This window comes from Chenopodium album, chromosome 16, assembly GCF_948465745.1.
Source record: "Chenopodium album chromosome 16, dcCheAlbu1.1, whole genome shotgun sequence".
In the NCBI taxonomy this organism is placed as follows: domain Eukaryota; kingdom Viridiplantae; phylum Streptophyta; class Magnoliopsida; order Caryophyllales; family Amaranthaceae; genus Chenopodium; species Chenopodium album.
This window is the reverse complement of record NC_137849.1, coordinates 1,230,558-1,253,848: the sequence shown is the minus strand read 5'-3', so window position 1 is coordinate 1,253,848 and position 23,291 is coordinate 1,230,558. Positions and strand designations below refer to the sequence as shown.

General features: G+C 35.4%; 1 protein-coding gene across 1 annotated transcript; it reads left to right on the top strand.

Moving 5' to 3' along the window:
- The first annotated feature begins 21,390 nt into the window (after positions 1–21,390).
- Positions 21,391–22,648, top strand: LOC145584598 (polygalacturonase inhibitor 2-like). Its single transcript, XM_081641414.1, has one exon. The coding sequence runs from the start codon at positions 21,399–21,401 to the stop codon at positions 22,548–22,550; it is 1,152 nt and encodes a 383-aa protein (XP_081497540.1). The 5' UTR covers positions 21,391–21,398; the 3' UTR covers positions 22,551–22,648.
- The last annotated feature ends 643 nt before the right edge of the window (positions 22,649–23,291 follow it).

The following is a 23,291-nucleotide window of genomic DNA, read 5'->3' as shown; positions in this document are numbered from 1 at the left end:
TTACTACTCATTCCATAAAGAATTGTATCCACACACAATCATTTTTATCATCAAACTAAGCAACTAGTGTGATCAACTTCATCACCCCAATCAATCACAAAAAAGAAAAGCAATGTCCAAAATGAACTAGATAATTAAATGAGATTGGGTTTGATCAATTACTTGTAACCAAGCTAAGCTGATTCATTTCTTCATCCTTTTGTTTGAACCAAAATGAATTTCGAATATGTTCCCTGTATGTAATATGATAACTGTTAGGATCAAAGTTAGGCAATGCAATGTTGATGAACTCCTTAAGTAATGAAACATAAACTTCATTTTGATAGCCAAATGAAGTTTGAACATACATCCCAATAATTTTTCCTTGTTTAATGGGGCAGCACCTAACCCTTTGCATTAGACAACCGGGCACTAATGGGTGAATATCAACATTTTTAAAGTATTTAAATGCACGTGTCTGAACCTTTTTAAGCGAATCCTTATTTAAAGTATCTCCCATCACCCGATACATCGGGATTGTGGCCATTGTGGTGGACTCGTACCAGGTGTGGATTTATGTTTAAGGTAATAGGGTCAATTGACCCCACTTAATCTTTAAAAAAACTTTTTTTTTGGTGCAATAATAAGTTATAAATTATATATGTCCATAATGTTAGATATACCACGTATATAAATTATACAGAAAGACTTGCGTAGATTTGGTCCATAATAATATTATTGTGGACCTGAGATTTATACATATGCAAATGACATTATATTGAACATAGTGACCCTTATTTTTAACATAGTAACATTATTTTTAACATAGTAACCTTTATTAAAAATTGTATAATGCTTAATATTATTGTGAACTTGAATATGACGTTATGACCTTAATTTTAACATAGTAACCTTTATTATTCATATTGACTAGTACATAAAATATTTCATTTAAAAAATTAACCTCTTATAGCCTAATAGCCTATATATTACAAAAATGACTTTTATTTCAATATAGTGACCTTATTTTTATTATAGTGACTTTTTTTTTTAATTTTTATTTTTATTAACAAAACAACCATAATTTCTTTAATATTAGTGGTCCACAATAAATTAGTGTGAACCAGGTTCATTTAAGAATTTGTGTAAATTATATACCTCATTTCATGTAATTTGTTATTTTTTTTTTTTTGAAACCATGTAATTTGTTTATTTTTTTTTAATCTTAATTTAATTTGAATACACTTATGTAAAATGCTAGATTCGCCACTCGTACTTAGAACAACCAAGATTACCAGTTTGGAGACTAAAATTAACGTTGTCAACACAACGATAAGCACAATGACCGACCGAAAAAGATCACCATGTGTATTTCCTATAAGAAGTACAGTTTCACCTTATAACTCTCACTACAACATTGCGGCGTTGGGTTTTACGTCTGATGTTGCTATTTCTTGTGCTCCAATGAAGCGAGTTGATGACTCTCTTGATATCAACCTGAGGCAGGGTGTTCGTCGTCATTCAAATTCAATTCTTGTACTCGGTGACGCCATAGCTAGTTTGGGACACTATTTTGTTCATCCAAATGAAATTATGGCTCTACCTGGTGTTTTTTGGTAAGTAAAACATTTACATTTGTTTAATTTTAATGCAGTGAATCATCTTTACGCTTAATAACCGTTTTTAATAATTTTTTATTTTTTTTATTCTTTTTGTCATTAGCCTTGAAGCTTATGAATGCAAGGAGCTATTCTTCGCAGATTGCAATATTACAAGGGTATTCTGTCTTACCTTATATGTAATTTCATTTCTGTATGTTTTATTCATATATGTTAATAGCTAGGAATGTGGATGTTGCGCTATTTATACATTGATATTAAGGTCCAACAGTCCAAGAAATGAGGTACATTGACCTATAAAGAAAAATGATTTAAGATACAATACTAACACCGAGAATTGAGCATTTTAAATAAAGAAAATAACACGACTTAGAAGCAATGTCTACGAGGTCTTAATAATTAAACTTTCATTTTGTTAGTTGAAACGAACACTACAAGAGGGGGGGGGGTGAATTGTATGTGAGTTCCTAGTGACTACTTTTGCAAAATATAAAACAGAATATAAAGGAACTTTGCAATGCACACAGGATTTTACGAAGAAACCTTCCAGGCCCAACTGGAAGTAAAACCTCGACCTTTCTAAGGGATTTCCAAACCAAAACTAATTCGCTATAATAGGGCAAACACCAAGTTACAATCTATTATAAAACAGACCTTTTACTCACAATTTCCAGATTGAACTTGCTACACAGTAGGACCCTATCCTACCCAACTCAAGTTCCACACTTAAGTTCACTCGTACTATCACAGTACTACCTCACAGCTTTTCACTCAAAGCTCACACACCTGTATGCAATATAATTTTCACACACACACCCAATAACCCAACCAATACAGAATGTAAATACCTAGAATATGTTAGGCAAGTAATGCACGAAACCCGAAACTAATATGACAAGATTAAAAGCTTGGCAAACTTACACAAATTAAGCTCAGAGATTTCTTCACGCATAAACTCACAGAAAACTTATGAAGAGTGATCTCTACTATTTATACAAGATTAACTCATAGTAAGTATGGTTTTTTTTCAAAAGATAAATAAGTTAATTTAACTAAATCTCAAAACACAGTTTATGTAAATTATTTTAAAGAAAATCTTTTCGGAAAATAGGATAAATAAGTTATAGCAAAAAGAATAACATCTTTTTGTTAGAACCGATTTTAAGAAATAAAACAACTTGAAAATCTTTTCTTAAAATCTATCTTTTATCTTTTCCGTTAATTAAATTTGCCAAATAACTTGTCATGCTTCTAATAAGTTTCGTGCATATCTACTTAACATATTTGTTACAATAAATCTAGAAGATAAAATCTTAACTAAATAAATATTGTCGTGCCGTGTTTCTGTACTTGTGGATTACTTGGGCTTCACGCAGACCAGGACCAAGTTCCTGCAGTCACTTTTGCTCCAGTCTTCAACTGGAACTTCGCAGACTAAATTCATTCCAGAACTTACTGTCTTCAGCTTACTATCTCCAAGTTCCTGTTAGGGAACATTCCTGTTAAGGAACTTAGTTCTTGTTAGAGAACTCTTCTTCTATTTTGACTACCTTTTCTTCAAAGGTCTCTTCATGTCTTCTTAGCTTGGTTACTCTTCCACCACCAAGGTCTACTTCACCTGCACTAATCAAACACTAATAAACCTTTATGAGTTGAGTTTGCTTTAGTTTAAGTTCATCATCATCAAAACCATTAAGCTTCAACACATTTATTTATGGTACCATAATATTTAAAGTTATCGTTAGGTTCTATTCACTAGTTGCACAAATAGATGTTTGATTCAATTCCATTAAGTGTCTACGAGGTCATAATAATTAAATTTTCATTTATTTATGGTGAACTAAAATTTTTCACTACTAGAAAAATGCTTATTTCCGATGGTTTAAATCCATCGGAAATCACCCAAACACCGTCGAAAATTTGGTTTTCGGCGGTTTTCCATCGAAAATGTGTCATCGGAAATCCCTTCGTCGGAAATTTCCACTTTTACGATGGAAAAGCAATCGTAAATCAATTTTCCAATGGTTTTTCAAGGCCATCGTAGTCTTTCGACGGTTGAAACCATCGAAAATTTTCGATGGAAAAAACGTCGTAAGGTTTCGACGACCGAACAAACCGTCAAAAAATTCCGACAGCTTTTCCATCGAAAATCCCTGCAAAAAAATAAATAAATAACCCAAATCCCCTACCCTAAACCACCCCGACGCCACCGACCACACTATATATCCCCTCCCCTTCCCTCCCTTGCGTTCAAATTCACCACCACTCCTCCTCCCACCTTACCCTAACCCATGACCCAGACCCATCCACCCACCTTAATCCTTAAAAGACGAGCCCAGACCCAGATCCGCTCACTATATTCAAAACATGAATTCCATACCCAACCCACCACCCGAAACTTACATTGCTAACACCTACCAACCACCACAACAACCACCGTTCGTTTCACAAACCACAACCCAATTAAAATGAGAAGGAATATCAACCATTCATATGAGTAATCTAACGGCTGATATTAGAAACAAAAAAACACTCTACTCTACTCCATCTCTCTCACCATATCTCTCACCATCTCTTTACTGATCAAATATCAAGCTTAGTTCCCCCTTATTAACGCTACTCATCCATTTGATAACGACCGTCGTACTGAAATTTCTACAGTTCGTCTTTTCTCTCTCTTCCTCCCTCTAATTTCATGAGTATGTATCTCTTTGCCTTCAATTCTTTCGTCCAGTAGAAGTAATCCGATCATCTACACTATTTTAGATCATAGATTTTCATTTCTAGCTCCTCGCAACGCCGATGAATGTTGTTCCACAACTCTTTAATGGAAATAGAGGATGAGGGAAAATGAGAAGCATGATGTTTCTAGGTGAATGAATAATAAAACTAAGCAATTAAATTAAATCCAAAAGATAACTTGGAATTGGCATTGTCGTGCCCTCTCTGCCCAAATAATCCATGTTCTCAGGTGAATAATTAAGAGAAGTAAAATCATGCACATTTTGTTTAAAATTTATGCACATTCAATTAAAAAAAAATGCACATTCAGTACAAAAATTTTGCACATAAAATCCTTCTCATTTTAAGGAACTTCTCATTTGACCATATATATATATATATAATGGTTAAACTTGTGTGTTGGCATGTGTGCCAAATTTGACTGTGTCAAGAATTTAGGAATTGAGGAGTAACTTTTGTGAGAAGCATTCTAGGGATAGTGGTTAGATATCCCTAGTTGTTGCTTCTAATATGTGAAAACTTAGGGCCTGTTCTCTTAAAATTAATTTCAGTTCAGCTTAGCTCAGGTCTAAACCGTTCACTTCAGTTAAGTTTAGTTCCTAATTTCCTTCTCTCATAAACAATTCATTTTAGCTTTATTCAGTTTAGTTCATCTCCAATCAGTATATCAGAACAGGCCCTTAGTTGCATTTGCAATCTTAATTATACATTTCTTCTGTTCCCCTAATATTATAGAAATTACCATTTTGGGAAGTTTCACAAAAATTGCAACATTTCTTTTTGTGTATGCTTTTTCTCTCTCTTTGCTCATCACATAGTCTCTATTTCTATGTCTCTATATCTCTCTTCTCATCTTAAAATCCGTGCAAGACCCCCCCATGTTGCAGTACTAGGGGAACGGAGGAAGTATAGTTTAGGAGGTAGTCAAGTTGGGTCGAAATCTTGGGCATTAAGTTGAATCATATAAGAAAGATGGTAACATAATACGTATGCTGAGAAAGTGAGATGGTTATAGCAGTTTCCCTTATCCATGTGTCATAGCTTGGAATATTATTTTGTAGCACTTCATTGTTTTTGTTTATCCCGTCTTCCATGTTCTCTCGAAATCCACGTGCAACATCTTGATCAATATACGTCCTTAGGTTCGTCCCTTATAGCAACAATTAGAGTGATACATAGTGGTAAGCCGGTAAGGACAAAACAAAAAATAGTTAAAACTGAGGTGATAGCAATAAGTACAAATAGTAACAATGGTGTCACTGGCCGGCGTACAATGTTGAGATGCTTAGCCTTTCATAATTCACATCTTTTGCTTTAATGCATCTATCCATTGCCATTAGTTTTTCTCATCCCCACCCTAGTTCCTCTAGATGTTTATATCCATGTATTATTTGCTTTTATTTTACTAGTGGTATGTTATGCATGTTTGAATCTTCAGAAAAAGAATCTGTTGAGTAATCAGGTTTTGATGATTGTAAACTAATGATGATTATCTATCTAACATGTTTGTTAAGTTGTGCATAGAAAGAACAAATTATGCTCGTAACAAGATACAATTAACCTGAGCAATGATAAGTATGGAACTTGAGTAATATATGATAAGTAATAGAAGGAACAAGAATAATGATGAATTATGGTTGATAAGCATGATGATGGCTAAGGAACCATGAAGGTAACTATGTAAATAGGTGTTTGCATATGTTAGCTTCATGAGGTAAGTACTATAAGCATACATGAGTTGTATATGTGTAGGAATATTTACGTAGCTTTAAGTTTGATTAATTCTCTCACTTGAAGTTTGTTTATGACAAACAAACTTCAATCTAATGTTCTTTTAAGTGTTTATGTGAAGACAGAAACTGAATTAGATGAAGTCAATGAGTTGGAACATAGAAGACTTCAAGAGAAACATGAGAGAATGAATGAAACTAAAGCAGGTTCTCCTACGAGAACCAAACCACGAAGGAACCTGAAGGTATTCTCTAACAAGATCCAGAAGGGACTGTCAGCAGGCTTTCCCACGAGAGTCGGAGCATGCTCCCTAACAGGTTCATGAGGTGTTCCCTAACAGGTACACGACGAAAAGCTCCCTAACAGGAATACAAGTGACATCAAGTTCTAGAAAGGAATCTGGTCTACGAGTTCCAATAAGGAATGAACAAGAGTGACATCAAGTTCCAGTTAGGAACTTGGACTGCGGTTCCAGATGTGGAACGTTGCCCCGAGATCTAGAATACATCAATACTACAAGATTCCAGAACCAGAGTTTCAAAGAAACAACATGAAGACGGAGAAATCGAAGTATATCGCTCTAGAATTCATGTAAGTATATTGGACATAAAAGTCAGTATGGAACAAGTCTAAAGAACCAAGGTGAACTCCTGATAGTCAATGAAATTAGAGTTACTGACTTGTCAGGATCTCAGAGACTATCAGAGTTCCGGAACCTAATCGAAAATTGAGTCTGCACGTCGTTAAAAGTCGGTTTTAATGATATTTATTACCTAATACGTGCATATCTTTTAGGGATTTGGTTTTACAGAATAAAAATATTTATTATCTAATAAATCCCTTTTGGAAAAAGATAAGTTATTTTTTAAAAGTATTTTCAGCAAAATAAGATAAAAAAAAAAAAAAGATCTGATTTTATGGTAAGTATATCTTTTATAAAAAGATAAGCTAGTATATTTTGAAAATATAAGATTTAAATAAAATCTGATTTTATAGTAAATATATCTTATAAATATTGACAAAATATATTCTTAACAAAAGATATAGTTTAGGAAAACTAATTATTTTTGAAAAATATCTTTTAAACATATCTTTAATAAAACTTATCTTTTACGAAATGAATGATTTGGGTGTACTATATATATGCTCATATGTATTCATTTAAAGTTGAGGCTAACGAAGCTTAGTGGTCGTGCTTAATGATTTCATCCTTCACCACGAAGCTAAGTCAAACCTCCAGGTCGAAGTTCCAGTCAGGTTTGGTTTCAGTTCGTCCAGTAAGTTCCAGACAGATCTTGAGTGTCCGGCATGTTAGTTTTATCTCTTTATTCATTGATATGTATTTAGAGTTATTCTTTGAGATCTTGTAATTGGGAAAATGGGTTTTGAGTGTTTTATGTATTGGGGTGTGAGAGTTTGTGAGAAGTCTCGTTATCATAATTGTAAGAGTGCAAAGTGTGAGCTTCTAGTGTGAAGCCGAGTGAGCTTCTAGTGAGAGGCCGAGTGAAAGCACTCTGGGAGTGCGGTGTGGAATCTAAGTCTGGGACTTAGGTTGGGTAGGATAGGGTCCTATCGAGTAGCAAGTTCAGTCAGGAACTTGTGAGAAAGATCTTATTGTAATAGGTTGTAACTAGGAGTGTTTGGCCTATTAAAGTGGATTGGTTCGGTCTAAAATCCCTTGGAGGGTCGAGGTATTACTTCCAGTTAGACCCTGGATGGTTTCCTCGTAAAATCTATTTTGCATTATCTAAGTTCCTAACAGCAATCAGTTTTATATTCCGCGAAAAGTAGGCACTAGGAGCATACTACAATTCACCCCACTCTTGTAGTATATCATCCGAAATAACAGAACCTCTTCGTCGATTATGATAGGTGGCCTTTTACTCTAAATTGGTAGGTGGCATTTTATTAGAATTGGTAGTTGGCATTTTTTTTCGTCCCTTGGCCAAAGATTATTGGAATCCAGTGTGAAAAGATGTATATTAAAGTGCTTTATTTTATCAAATTTAAGCTTTGGCTATTGATGTGTAGATATTTAATGGGGTTTCATCGTTTCGGATGCAAATTTTACACGAGTTTTAATGTTTTTCTCTGATTGGTCTTGAGTTCAAACTTTGTTACCCCGAATTTATGTTGTTTACCTGGTATTTCTTGTCCACGTAGCAGCACGTTTGCTTTATCATCATTCATCAAACTTCAGTTCTTGTGCTTGCAGGACTGCAGGTAAAATATGCTGGTGAGGGTTTTTGAGCTCGCCGCAGAAGAAGTGTCTATATATTACCCTTTGGGACTGTAAACCATAAAAATTCAAACCTGCAATATTTAAATAAAGAGGTAGAAAATATACGAGAACAATAATTTTATTGATAATTTGTGGGTTACAACTCTCGTACATCTCTTGATTCCTCTCTCCAAAGGGTTAGGGTTTTGATATTTGTTTACAGTACGGGGCCTTGTCGGCTTAATCCATACTATGTACCTATGTTTGGTAGTAGGGAGGAGATGGAGTCTTTGTGACTTATTCCATCTGAGACTCATTAAACCCTAGAAACGACTCTCTTTATATAGAGTGTCGTAGAGTAGTAAACAAAATAATTATTATATATTCTACGAGATCCTAAAGATAAATATCTTATATTTTTTGATATTATCTTCTTATTTACAAATATCTGACACCTAATAATTAACAAAATTTCGATGTTAACAGGGATGTTCAGTATTAGTTTTTAGGTTTTAACATTAATGTTTATTACTGTATTATGTACATAGTCTCTTATCTCATCCTATTGTGATTATGGCTTGGCTTTGTTGACGTTAATTATTAGTAATTTAGTATGTAAATAATTAGCAAATTCACTTCAAAGGTAGTTTGGCAGTTGGGACTTTGAATTATCATTTTTTTATTATTTATTTTATATTTTTTAAGTGAGAGTTTTATTAAACTAACAGGAAAGAGTCATCAAGTGCAAGTGTACAACGAAAGATGGTGAATGCAGCCTTTATAATCCCTTAACTCGCAAGTACAGGAAACTGGGAGTAGACTTTTGTACTTGGTTTAGATATGTGGAATCTTTGATTCAATTCAATGATGCTAGTTCAGACTTTACAAAAAAAAATCGCAATTATCAAAGATGTTAGTTCAGACTAGAAAGATGTTAGTTCAACTCAGTAGCAGTTCACGCACTAATAATAGGAAGAGAAATAAATTACACATCAGTGATCATCATCGGCATCCATTTAGGAATTTATGTCATCATCAATGTCACACCTAAATTATATTCGCTTCCATTAAAATTAAGCAACCCCATGCCAAGAGATAACATTACAATACGGCTAGTATGTGGGGATTGTGTTGGAACATTACAATACATTACTCGGGTGTGCCATAGCACTCTCAAGTATCAACTAACATCTTTTATAATGGAAACAAACTTTCCACATATCTAAACCAAGTACAAAAGTCTAGTCCCAATTTCCTGTACTCGCGAGTCAAGGGATTATTAAGGCTGCATTCACTATCCTCGTCACCTCCACAAGGAGCTGAGCTCTCTTCACTTGGAAAATGGAAGCTGAGCAGAAGATCACCATTAATTCTTGATGTAGCTAATCGTAGTCCTAATTTGACATGAACTGGTTCAACTGTAAACAAGTGTTGCCATGATAATGGGGCTCCGCTATCATTGAATTGAGTTACAACCCATATATCAATGGTATACAGTGGCTCTTCCTGAACTTGTTGGATAACGTATAATGCAAGACGTTCCTTTTACAATGCAATTGTCGGTTCATATGGAAATGTCTGAGATACAAGGGAAACAGCAGCCTGTGGTGGATCAGACACTTCAAAAATCCCGAAAATAAAATTGAAAGATACAATCGCCGAGTAACCACTTTTATGCTCAAGTACTGCAGTCCAATAGTACACACCATTTAAGTACCCATCAGTTACGGGCATTGACAAACCAGTAACATTAGCCGGTGGTTCTCTTAGCCTCTTCCAAGAGTTGGTTCGTAACGAATACATTTCATAGCAGCTACTAGCCAGCTCAAAGTTCTCTGTTAAAATACCACATGATCCCACAATCTTGAAATCATTAGACACTCGATCAAACCCAAAGCCGTTTATATGAAAACAAGTCCTATGAATTAGATCTGGAATATTTGGATGCGTAACAGCTTTAAATACTCTAGTGGCTGGATTTCATAAGCTCAAGAAATCCCCGATTAAATCTTTATTTCTGTTGAGCCAATTAAGGCAAATTATACCATTCACACAGCCAATGGAAATAACTGCAAACTGATCTTGATTGAAGATGAGCACATCTTTACTGTCACGTTCTAGATCAACTGTCATATCAGAAGTAAAAACGTCTCCTTTTTTTGGTGGAAATAGGAACTGTATTAGAGGATTAAAACATAAAGTAGTTTACAGTTTATAGGCCATAATCTTGGCCTTACTACATGTAACACCACCATGTACTAAGGTGGGTTCAAAAGTGGTGCACTAGCACCCAAATTACAGTCTTGGTTATAGTTGGTTAGGAGTTTAGTGCCAAAAGAAACACTACTGCTATTACATAGATCCATTCCTGCTGTAGGAGGGTTAATAATTACACAGGTCTTGAGCAGAGTGCTAAAATTCCAATCCTGCCTACTTGAAGGTGTTAGACTCAGCATAGCTTGCTTGGCCACCACATCTGCTTCCCTGACTTCAACCCTGGGGCCTTTGAATAGTCTTCCCCTTGGTGTCCTGCTTATTTGGTTCCTGCAAAACAAGTAGTGATTTCCCATTTTATCAAATGCAGTGTTATGGCTGTTGATGCCTTTGACTGCCCTCTGACAGTCAGAAATAATGGTGATATCTTCCCACCCTTCTCTAGCAATCCAGTGTGCAGCAGCAGATATGGCCATGGTTTCAGCCATGAGAACAGAAGATGCCCAAGTACTAGAGGCAATACTTTTGACCCAATTCTGGTGCTGATCTCTGCAGATACAGGCAAAACTTGCATAGTTTCCTTGTTCCCTAAAAGAAGCATCAACTATTATGTAAAGGCTAGTGTCCACCTAGGTAAAGGTTAGAGGGCTGCCATTGCTAGTTTGGGTTTGGGTCTGATTTGAGGAGTCAGGGCCTAGCAAGGCTATCTCAGTGGCCCAGGCTTTAGCAGCATGGATATGGTTGTTGATTGGGGTTGATTTTTTGTTAAAAATCCACTCATTCCTTCTCAGCCAAAGTCTCCAAGTTATGAGGGCAAAGGTTTGGTTCCAAGGGAGGTTAAACAGGTCATGGTTGATGGTGGATTCCAAATTAGCACAAAGCCAGTCATAGACACTGTTAAATTGACTTGAGGCCGGGGGGGAGATGAAGTTCCATATTTCCTTAGCTCTGTTACAATCCCTAAGGACATGACTAAGGGTTTCAGGGGTACCAGGGCAGAAGCTGCAAGATCTAGAGGTTATGATGTGTCTACTATGGAGGTGGTCTGCAGTGGGTAACCTATTCCATAAGCCTAACCAAAGGAAGGATTTAACAGGAGGGGGGATAGACAGCTGCCATATCTTATTGAGAATGACCTTATCAAGGATGCTGGTGGGCATTTTGCTGTTGCCAGAGATGTAAGTAGGCTGTATTTGCATCAAAGAAGTCCCCTTTACCCAAGGCTGAAAAAATCTGATCCTCACCAAAACAGGGAGGGACCATGGTATGAATGTGGGAGATGATATTTGGGGGAAGAAAATGCTGAAAAGAAGAGAGGTTGAATATCCCTTCTGACATGACAGAGCTTAAAGTAAGGCTTTCTTCCTCCTTGTTGAAGGGACCCTGAATTAAGGTTCTAAGTTTTCCTAGGCCAGTCCAATTATCATTCCATAGGGAGCAACTTGTTCCCTTACCAATTTCCCATTGAAAGAAAAAGGTTAAAAGGTCCCAGCCCTTTCTTATGGCTTGCCATATATGAGAACCATTACTGAATTTGATTGGAGTATGCCTATGACAGTACTTCTCTTTTATTAGAGTGGCAGAGAGATTGTTTGAGTTCTGCACCTTCCAGGCCAACTTGGCCATCAGCACAGTGTTATGAAGGTGGGTCAACCTAAAACCCAACCCTCCCATGTCCTTAGGGCAACAGATCTTTGACCAAGCTAACAAAGGAGTTTTCCTCTTTTCAGTGGTGGAACCCCAGAAGAATGTATTACAAATTTGGTCAATGCTAGAGGCAAGTTTCTTGGGGAGCATAATGGTCTGCATGGTGTAAGCTGGGATAGCAGCAAGAGAGGATTTGATCAGCACAGCTCTACCAGCTTTGGAAAGAATTTTTGCTTTCCAGGCATTGAGCTTTGAATTCAATTTTCTGGTGATGTGGCTAAGCTGGGAAAGGGTTAGCCTTTTATCAGTGAGGGGAAAACCTAGATAGATACCTAGGTCATCACTTTCAGGAATGCTAAGGGTGGAGGTAAAGAGGTCTCTGATGAAAAGGGAAGCATTTTTGGAGAAATACAACTTACTTTTTGCATTATTCATACATTGACCAAAAACATCCCAAAATTGAGAAAGAGTTGTTTGCATACTGGAAAGAGTAGCAGGGGATGCCTCACCAAATAAAAGCAGATCATCAGCAAACATGAGATGGGAAACAGGGGTGTTATGTCTTCTGAACCTAAAGGGGTTCCAAGATCCCTCCTGACAGGCTGACTCAATTAGAAATGAGAGGTAGTTCATGCATATGATGAAAATATAGGGGGACAGGGGTCCCCCTGCCTAATGCCTCTAGAAGCAGGGAAATCATTTGAATTGACTCCATTAACTTTTACCTGAAAAACAGGATTTGAGATACAATGCATGATTAGTTGAATAGAGTCCCCATCAAACCCAGTCCTGATTAAGCAAAAGTGTATAAAGTCCCACTCTAATCTATCATAAGCCTTTTCTAGATCAATTTTAATGGTGAACCAAGCTTTCTGGCCAGATTTCTTTTTCATAGAGTGGAGGATCTCAGATGCTGCAATGTAATTACTGTCACAACCCCTGCCTGGTAGGAAACTACTTTGATTTGGGGAGATGATAGAATTGAGATGAGGCTTGATTCTTTGAACCAATATGTTGGTTATGATCTTGTAAGTGGTGTTGTAGAGGCTTATAGGTCTGAACTGCTTGATAGTTTCAGGGTTCTTGACCTTAGAAATTAGGGAAATGCAAGTGTTGTTAGTCCCTATAGGCAGGGACTTGGAGGTGAAACACTGCTGACAAAAGGCCATAAGGTCAGGCCAAATGGTGGCCCAGTGCTGTTGGAAGAAGAAAGGGTGAAAACCATCAGGCCCAGGGGCCTTGAATTTTCCTATAGAGAAGATAGCCTGGTGAATCTCACCAAGAGAAGGGGGCAAAGCAATGCTAAGATGAGGAATAGGATTTTGTTCATCAGGATTGAGACACCCCTGACTAGAAAATAAGGAGGAAAAGAAGGAAGAAATATGGTCAGTCCATTGATGCTCAAGGACATCCTCACCCACCTGATTCCTAAGGTTCTGGATCTTATTTCTTCTCCTTTTAATTAGGACAGAGTTATGGAAGAAACTGGTGTTCCTATCCCCCTCATTAAGCCAATTGATCCTAGATCTAATTGCCCAAAAGGCTTGTTCTTCCTTATAGGCCTTGGAAAGGTCAGAGCAGAGATTAGACTCAAGGTTATGAAGGAATTGGTTATTAGGTTCAGATTCAATGGCTTTTTGGGCACCCTCTAATCTTTTCAGAGGTCTGTTTAATAACTTTTCTAAAATTAGGGACATTTTCATTGGCCCAATTTTGGATAGAGGGGGTTATGGCAGACAGCTTATCACATAGATTACCCTGTAGATTGGTCCAAGTACTATCCACAAAGAGTTTGAAACCAGGATGAAAATACCAAAGAGACTCCATTTTAAACAGTTTAGGGACAGGGGTAGGTTTTCTAAGAGGTTCAGAGGACAGTAGGATAGGACAATGGTCAGAGCTTTCTCTAGGAAGGTGAAGGACTGAGGTTTGGGGGAAAGCTTGAATCCAATCAGAAAAACGTCTCCTTGCTGTATATATATATTCGGCCAAAATAGTCTGAATCAGACATCCTCATGCTAGCATTGTACACAAAGTGTGGCATGTTGCCATCCCTTTTGCAAATGGAATGTTGAACATGGTAGTGCTTTCTGATGAAGTTTAAGTCATCGATGAGGGTACGCCATTGTTTACTCACACACCTAAATTGTAACAAGTCTCGAACTTGAACCCTTGACAGTATGTCCTATACCAGATCATCAGGAATTGAAAGGATGCGGTTTTCTTCAATGGGTTTCATTTTTCTCCAATATGATTAAATATTACAGCGATATTAAGTAGTATCGGATCCAAGATTTTATGAATGACGAGTCACAATTCACAAACCAACCATCTACCGAAAATCAAAACAAGTATTCAACTAATTAATCAATAAATTAATCAAAGCCTTAATCCCATAACTGGGGTCGGCTACATGAGTATTCAACTAATAATACACGCCTACAAAATTACAACATCGTTTATGCTCTGATATGTTTTCGTTTGTAGAATAAAGAAGCTTGTAACAAATAACAATCCTCTTTATTCTAAAATTAATCTAATTCTCTAATACAATCTTATTTTGTCAATAGATTTATAATACTGATTGCAATTAAAAAAAAAAAACGAATTCTTGGGGTGATTATTATGAGCAATAGTTTAGACATGCAAACAGCAAATCAACAATTCGACAAATAACTAATATACTTCAAAATTTTAAGTTCAATAAGCTTTCAACTATGAAATTATTGGGATATTACAATTTCAATCTAATTTCAAATTAGTTAGATTATGAAATATAGATATCTTAATACTTTAAATTGGAAAATTCAAGTGTTGGGAAAATCAAATAAAGAATTAAGCCAATTCTAACGAAATAACGAAATTTGACACCAAAAATATAAGCCTAGTCAAATATCATGATAAAGTAATTAATTTAACAACATATTTGTTATAAGTTTAAGAATAGACATGAATAATAAAGGCAAATAGATTAAGATTAAGATTAAGAATTGGGGAAGAACATCAAACCTCAAGTGATGATGAGAGACCAATTCGAGCGTTAGACGGTTAGAGTAGGACAAATTCTTTAAGAGGTGAGTTTTGGAAAATGAACGAGGCCACGAGAAATTAAGTGATTCACTACTACACATTTTAAAGTACACTACGGAAATTATACGTACTTTTTCTGTTTTTTAATTATATGTCTTTTTATTTCATTTATTACTCATAAGAGAAATAGGTATATAATTAAGGGACGGACTTTGTAATGTTGATATGTCTCTTATGACTAGATCCGCTAACATACGTGTTATATCTACTAATGTCTAGAGAGTTATTTCGGTTTGGGTAATAATGTCGGCACATTATTCATAAAAGTTTTTTAAAAAACAAGGCAATTAACATTAATAAGCCCGTTCAAAAAAAAATATATATTAATGAGGGTAAATAATTAAATACTCCCTCCGTCCCCTTATGATAATTCCTTGTGGATAAATTTTAGTCCCAAAATGTTCACTCTTTTTGCTTTTTCCATAACTATTAATATTAATTTTTTACCAAAATTCTCTCCAATTTGCAACAATATTTTTGCAAATTTAACTTTTCCATGTAAAGTATGTTTTCCCATGTATTTTTATTACTTTCTCTTTTTACTTTTTTGCATACCCAATGTCAATTTACTTTTTCAATGCACTTTAACTATTCTTTTTTGTGTTTATTAATTCCCGTGAAAAATGCCCATAAGAGACTATCAAAAGAGAACAGAGGGAATAAACATTTTAAAAGATATGATTATCCAAACACGCTATTTATAGGAACTTTTTCAAACTTTTTAAAAGAAAAAAAAATAGTGATAAAAGTAGAGTGAAGTATAAGACTAGGTACTAAACTATTGCTAAAGTTGCAGATTGAGTACTCAACTTTCACATGTTGCAATTAGAGTACTAAACTTTGTACTCAACTTGTTTTACCTGTTGCACCAGGTTGCAAGCATTTAATAACTAATTTTTTTTTCTAGATACCTTAAAGTCTGAGATCATTCATTTAGATCAAGTACTAGGCATAATTGCATATTGGAAAATCAATATGAACCCTAATTCCATCAAACGATTCAAAACCAAATTATTGAATTAATCTTCAAATCCAAAATCCCAAGATATTTAATTTGGGGTTCCTAGAAAAAGGGAGGGATTCGTCAAAATTAGGGTTCAAATTCCAGAAAAATGCAATTAGGTGACCTTAACAAAAATTATGGGAAATCATAACTTTGAAAAGAATACCGCGACAAGATGAAGCAAAGCAAATTCTTGAGCGCATTGCTAAACAGGGTCAACCCATTATGCACAAACATAATTGACGGGTTAAAGTTCTCTATGTAGTATGTCTCCCACCCTTTTTGATTTTTTTCCTCACTTTTTTATTCAGTTTGTTTAATGTAAATGTGAATTTTGTTGTTTTGGTTTCCACATAACTGTAAAGATTCCAAATGTGTTGGTTGTTGAAGGATTGGATTTAATATTTCTATTAATTCATATTGTTGATTGTTGAAGCATGGTTGTGTTTGTAGGTGATTGTTATTTGAACCTTAGGTTTTCTTTCGAGTTCGATGGAATGTGGTAGGAAGGTGTAGATGTTAGATGGTTGTTGCTATGAGACTTTTTTAGGTGATTGTGGCATTATTATAAAATCTGTTGGTTTTTGTTTTGTTGCATTGCTGTTTTTGATGTATAAACTATGGATCGGACTATAATTGAATTGTAGCTTGTAGATCATGTGCATTTTATAGCACTCTTGAGCCTTGTCCCCACTGCCGAACCTCGTGCCATTGTACACAGGTTCGAGAAATAAAACGATGATGTGCAGTTGAGTATACAAGATGAAACAATTCAGGTTTGTAGCATATGATTGAACTCTGTTATGCTATACTAGGGTCAAGCAATCAAGCTGGAGAAAGCACTCTCACACACAAACATACAATGTTTATTTTTCAGATTGTGAAAACGTAAATTATGTGTGCTGCTATGCTTATAATCTTTTGGGTTTGCTTGGATGTTTTATTTCTATATCACATCTCATCAAAATATAGAAATTCACTTGTTGTCCTTGCAGTCCCAAAAGGAATGAACTCGTGTGTCTGGAGAAAGCATCATATCCCATTTACCAATGTTTAAATGCATTTTGCTCTTTTTTTTTTTTCTGGGTTTAACCGGTTATAACCTGTTATTCTAGGTTACATGGTTGGAATATTCTCTCCAGCAAGTACTATCCCTAAGTTTAGTACCCATTTTGCTACTTCTGAAAGTTGAGTCCCCTATTTGCAATAACCATGATAGTTTAGTACCTAGTCTTATACTTCACTCGATAAAAGTACATACATATACTAAGCAAAACTACTTTAAGTTTTTATAAAGAATTTTTGACTTTTACCACCAAAAAAAAATCACGAAATTGTTTTTTACTACCAAAAATTTTAAAATTTTATTTTACCACAAAAAAAGAAAAAAAAATTATTTTTTACCACCTGCCGTCAAAAACCTAACGGAATATTTTAAATTATTCGATTTTCGTGTCAAACACATCATATTTATGGGTTTTGGGGGTCCTTTGGACCTTTAGAAACAATTTGAGGTCAAAATCGATAAAAAATGATCGAAAATACTTCCTTTTGCGTGTTTAAAAATACCTCAGTTTGCGTAAAATACGCAAAACGAGGCATTTTCGATCATTTTTTGTCAATTATGACTTCAAATTGCATCCATAGGGTCAAAATGCCCCCCTAAACCTATGAACAACATGTTTTGCGCACGAAAGTTGACAGGTTAAAGTCGTATCACCTAATCAAAAGTAATTCCTAAAACCGCTAACTAATAATAGATATGGAAGTAGGGTCGAATCCACGGGGGAACAAGTCTTTCTATTCCTAATTAATTATTATAATTTAAATTATTAAGTAACCAAAAGTTGTTATTTAAAGGAACTATACTACAAAGAATATGAGTAAGGAGAAATCAAATGATAAAAGACTTAGGGCATAGGTTCACCAATAAATACTAGGGTAAAACATAACAATCAATCATCAGTGCATCAATTAATCAAATCATAAAGGGCTTTCGCTATGTATTACAATCACAGAGTTAATTTACCGGTATTAAATCTCATCTCTCGAATCTCGACCTAACCATTTATAAATTAGTCTGCCTATTGAAACTAAGCCTAAACATCAATTCTCATCTGTCGAATCTCGAATCAATATTGCTAAACTCATACGAATTAAATCTGGCCAAATCTAACCGCATAGCATTAAACCAATCAATAGAAAATTAATCAAGCATTGACAATTAACAATAATAAATTACCCCTTCATATTATTTATGGATCCCCATAACCCTAGAAAGAAAATTACTCACACATAATTAAATATAAACTAAACAAAGCAATTAAACAAGTCATGATGAAAGAGAGAGAATAAATAACTGAGATTAAAGGAGAAGAAATCGTTACCAAAGTTGAAGGAAACAAGAGAAAATTAAACAAAGAGTTGTAGAGAGAGAAAATAATACTAGAGTTTAAGAGGAGAGAGAGAGAGAAAAGTTAGAGAGAGAAAGAGAGAGAGAGCAAGGGAAGGGAGAAAACAATACTAAACTCGCTTAACAAAAGCGTATCTATACTAAGCTCGAAAATCCTAAGTTAAAACAACTTAAACAACGCTTAAACTTCTTCTCAGAAACACGCGCCCGATCGGGCGAGGCACCGCCCGATCAGGCCCGCCTTTTTCTTCGCCCACTTGTTCTGGGCACCCGCCCGATCGGGCCCGGCTATATGCTGGACTTGGATTGGGCTTCATTCTTAGCCCAATTCGAATCTCCACTTCGGGTGTTGAATACTCGGTGTCCAAATGCAATCGGTCATGCCTTCAAATGCTCGTAGTTGTACCGCAATAATCCCGGGAAAAAGCTCCAAAGATGCAATTTCCTACAAAACTACGAAAACACTAGAAAACACCAATTAGTAATAAAAGTGGCTCTAAAGAGTCAAAAACACTACTAATTATGACCAAGGGACGAGGGTAAAACACTATACATAATAGACATATCAAAAGTCGAAGAGTTTTTTTTAAACCGATAAATTTAACGCTTTTCTTGATGGTAGATGGTAAAAAACAATTTTTAGAATTTTTTTGGTGGTAAAGTACAACTTTTAAAATTTTTGGTAGTAAAAAATTGAAAACTTGACCCCATCAACTTGATTCAAAACCGACTAATAATTGAAAACGAATAATAGCAAGTAAAACATGATTATAAAAGCATACTCTATGAGAGTGAGAGATACGTCAAGTGATTCAAGTTCCTTTTCTAATTACAAGAGATATTAAAATCGATTCTCATCACTCGCCCTTGTGGCTCTTCAAACACCAAAGAAAAACCCATATTATTGTGAATATCAAGTATCAACTAATTTAGTACGTTAAAGTATTAGAATAAGTAGTATCTAGGACATGTGATCAAAACTCGACTATAGTGTATCTTCTACTTATTCTACAAAATATATGCTACCTTTTTTTTTTTTTTTTTTTTTTACAGGAAATATATGCTACCTCTATTATGCTTCAACAATGCATTATGACTTCCATGAAATATATGCTACCTATAGTAAAGTGATTTTTTTTTTAAAATTTATTTTTTATTTATTTATTTTGTAATTGATTGTTGACTTACATTTCTATAGAGGCTTCTATACTTCAATTACTACTTCGTATTAATTTCAAAAGTTGAGCATAGCTCTGGAATTATGTAGTTCCATTTGAAATTATAATCATAGAATGGAGTCCTTTGAAATGGAATTGTTACAACTATACAGCCCCCTTCCCCACCCCCCCCCCCCCCCCACACACACACACACACACAAAAAAAAAAAAAAAAAAAAAAAAAAAAAAAAAAAAAAAAAACTGAAAGGATTATTTTTTAACAAAGTCTACAAGTCTTCAAGAAAATTTAATTTTAAAAAGTCTACAAGATGACTAAGGGCATTGTCTGTTCAGCTTAATTTCAGTTTAGTTACAAATTTCCTTCTCTCATAAACAATTCATTTTACCTCAATTCATTTCAACCCCAATCAGTTCAATTCAGTTCAGTTCAGTTGTGTTCAGTAAATCGAAACAGGCCCTAAAGAGTAAGCTAAGTTGCGTTAGATAAGAGTTGGGTTTGCCCCTTCAGAATGTGTTCAATGTTGACAAGCCCATGTCATCAAGTTCTTGGGGCTTCTTGCCATAAGTGACCCATATGGTTGGTCTACTGTTGATTATTTTAATAAATTGATTTTATTTTAAAAATATTGCTTGTCCATACATTTCGAAGTTTTGATCAAACATGTTTGTCGATCTTTCTCAAAAAAAAATTTTTATCGCTAATCATTTTTTTGTTTTTGGTTTTTTTGGCGAGAGTTAATAATCATACCGACCTTTTAACATATAGTCATATAATTATAGATAAGTAGCCTACTCGTAATTCTTCCTTATTGCTTTAGCTCTATATGAGGACTGGGAAAGGTCTCTCCACTTGGTCAACCGTGTTTGATAATAACAATAATAATAACAATAATATTAAAATAAATAAACAAATAGAAGTAATACGGAGTATCAAAAGATAAATAAAACAAATGTTGTATTAAACTTATTAATTATATATCAATAATTGTGTAGAATTGAGAATTTGAGATGGGATAATACGTAAAATTATGATTTTGTGTTAGGGTCTAGATTGTGCGAAGAAGAAGGGACTGTAGTTGGGACAAGAAGTGAAGACTGAAGAAGTAAATCAAAGTAGTAGAATTTAGTAGAAAGAGACAATTTTTTGATGTGTACAATATGCTACTTTGGACTAAATAATTCTTAAATCACAAAGGTTTTTTATTTTAAAATAGTTTTATAAAATATCTAAAAGTAATTAACTTTCACTTTATTTTATTGCATACAATGATGATTGATGAGAGACAAAAGTCAAAAACGAGTACTAGCAATTTGCAAGTTAAAAATTGACAATATTTTTTGTTTGAGGACATAAAGTCATAAATAGATGCTGTATATATGAGAAGTCGAGGACATTTATTTTATCTAATTGCAACTTGCAAGTGACAAATACCAACGCGGCAAAGTCGGCAACAAGCATTTGTGTATTATATACTCGTTAGATCGAGCTTATCTTGCTTGCATCAATGTAAGTCACTTATATCAAGTATTATTGAAAGTTTGAAACACTTTAATAATCCACATGAAAATGAGTTGCAACAAGCTAATACTCATTATTTTGCTCATCGCTTTGTTTGTAGACCTCTCTTACTCTCAAGCATCACCGGATCTTTGTCATCCCCGCGACAAAAACGTGCTCCTCCGTATCAAGAAATACTTCGGCAACCCTGCCTCGCTTTCGTCGTGGGATCCCAAGACTGATTGTGCTGGATGGAATGGAGTTCGGTGCAATATTGAAGGTCACGTCACCACAGTTCAATTTGATGATGCTCAAGATATCCAAGGCCCAATACCACCTTTTTTGGACCAACTTCCATCCCTCACCATGCTCTCCTTTAATAAAGTTCCCAATCTTTCCGGCCCAATACCGTCGTACGTTGGTAAGCTCACTAACCTTACTTATCTTACTATCTCTGGAACCAATGTGTCCGGCCCAATTCCAGAATCTTTGGGCCAGCTCACGAACTTGAACTCACTTACACTTTCCTCCAACAAGTTTAATGGGCGGATCCCTGAATTTCTAGGCCAGCTTAAGAGCATGGATTTTCTTGACCTCTCTTCCAATTTCCTTACCGGCCCAATTCCTATGGCCTTAGCCCAATTAACCAATGTCACAATCATTTCCCTTAACTCAAATCGGTTATCCGGCCCAATACCCGATTTTATAGCCCAAAAACTCAAGAATTTAGTAGTACTACAGCTTGACTTCAACTCTTTGTCGGGCCTAATCCCGTCATCTTTGGGCTTCATGCCCAAACTCCAAACAATCTCGGTTAAAGGGAACCAATTAAGGGGTCCGGTCCCAAATTCGTTGGGTCGCGGTAATTTAGTTTTCATTTATCTTAGTCAAAATAAACTAACAGGGAATGCCTCTTTTTTGTTTGAAAAGGCCAATTCCAATGTTTTGATTCTTGAGGTTGCTAACAATCTTTTGAAGTTTGACTTCACTAATGTGGACTTGGCCCCAAGGCTATCAAGGTTCAACATAAGTCACAATATGATATATGGATCTCTCCCTAAGCGATTCGGTTTATTGCAACCCGACTCTATTGATGTGAGTTATAATCAACTTTGTGGCCCAATACCAAACGGTCGACGTTTCAAGCGGGTTGACCCGGCCATATTTGCTCATAATAAGTGCCTCTGCGGTGGCCCATTTCCTGGTTGCAAGTAATCATGCATCAATACTTTGAAAAGTTGTCATATGGTTTAAGGCTTTTCTTATGTTGTTTTGCGTCAAGTTTAGCAACTTTGTATGATTATTTTGTTTAACAATTATAACAAAGTCGTTTTCTACTGTTATATTGGCTACTTAAAAAAAAAAAAAAAGGTATGATTTTCCTTTTTATTTACTCTTGATTACTCGGTATGTTAAATAATTGTGAGAATTTGGACAAAATGTCAAGTTAATTAATTAATTTACTTAGGCAAAGGTATTGTAAATTAATTAAGTAAGAATATTAAAGCAATAACTTAGGTAAAAGAACAAAGAACATTGGTGAAATATTGCAGCTCACGGTTTTCATGAAAGCTGGAATTTCAGACCTCACCACCGCCCGGTCTGGGTGGTGCACGCCCGACCGGGCGCGAGGGTGGGTCTGGAAGTCATCTTCGCCGCCCGATCGGGCAGCCACCGCCCGTTCGGGCCCGAGAGCAACCATCATTCGTCACTCCGGTCTGCCCGATCGAGCGCGTGTGTCTGGGTTGATTCTTGAAGTGAATTGTGACGGTTACCTTCGAATATCAATGGCGGTTTCTTAGTGTCCGTTGAAGTTTATTTGCTTTTGGTATAAATATGTTCTTGGGAACATAGTTGTCAGGACTTTTTCAGAAAAAAAGAAAACTTGTTTCCTTTATTTCTTTTTCTTGAAAATCAATTGCAAGGTTAATTTGTCATCATCATAATTTTACAAAA

What these genes read in the sequence shown, in the direction of transcription:
- LOC145584598 (XM_081641414.1), top strand. Translation starts at nt 21,399, where the DNA reads ATGAAAATGAGTTGCAACAAGCTAATACTCATTATTTTGCTCATCGCT.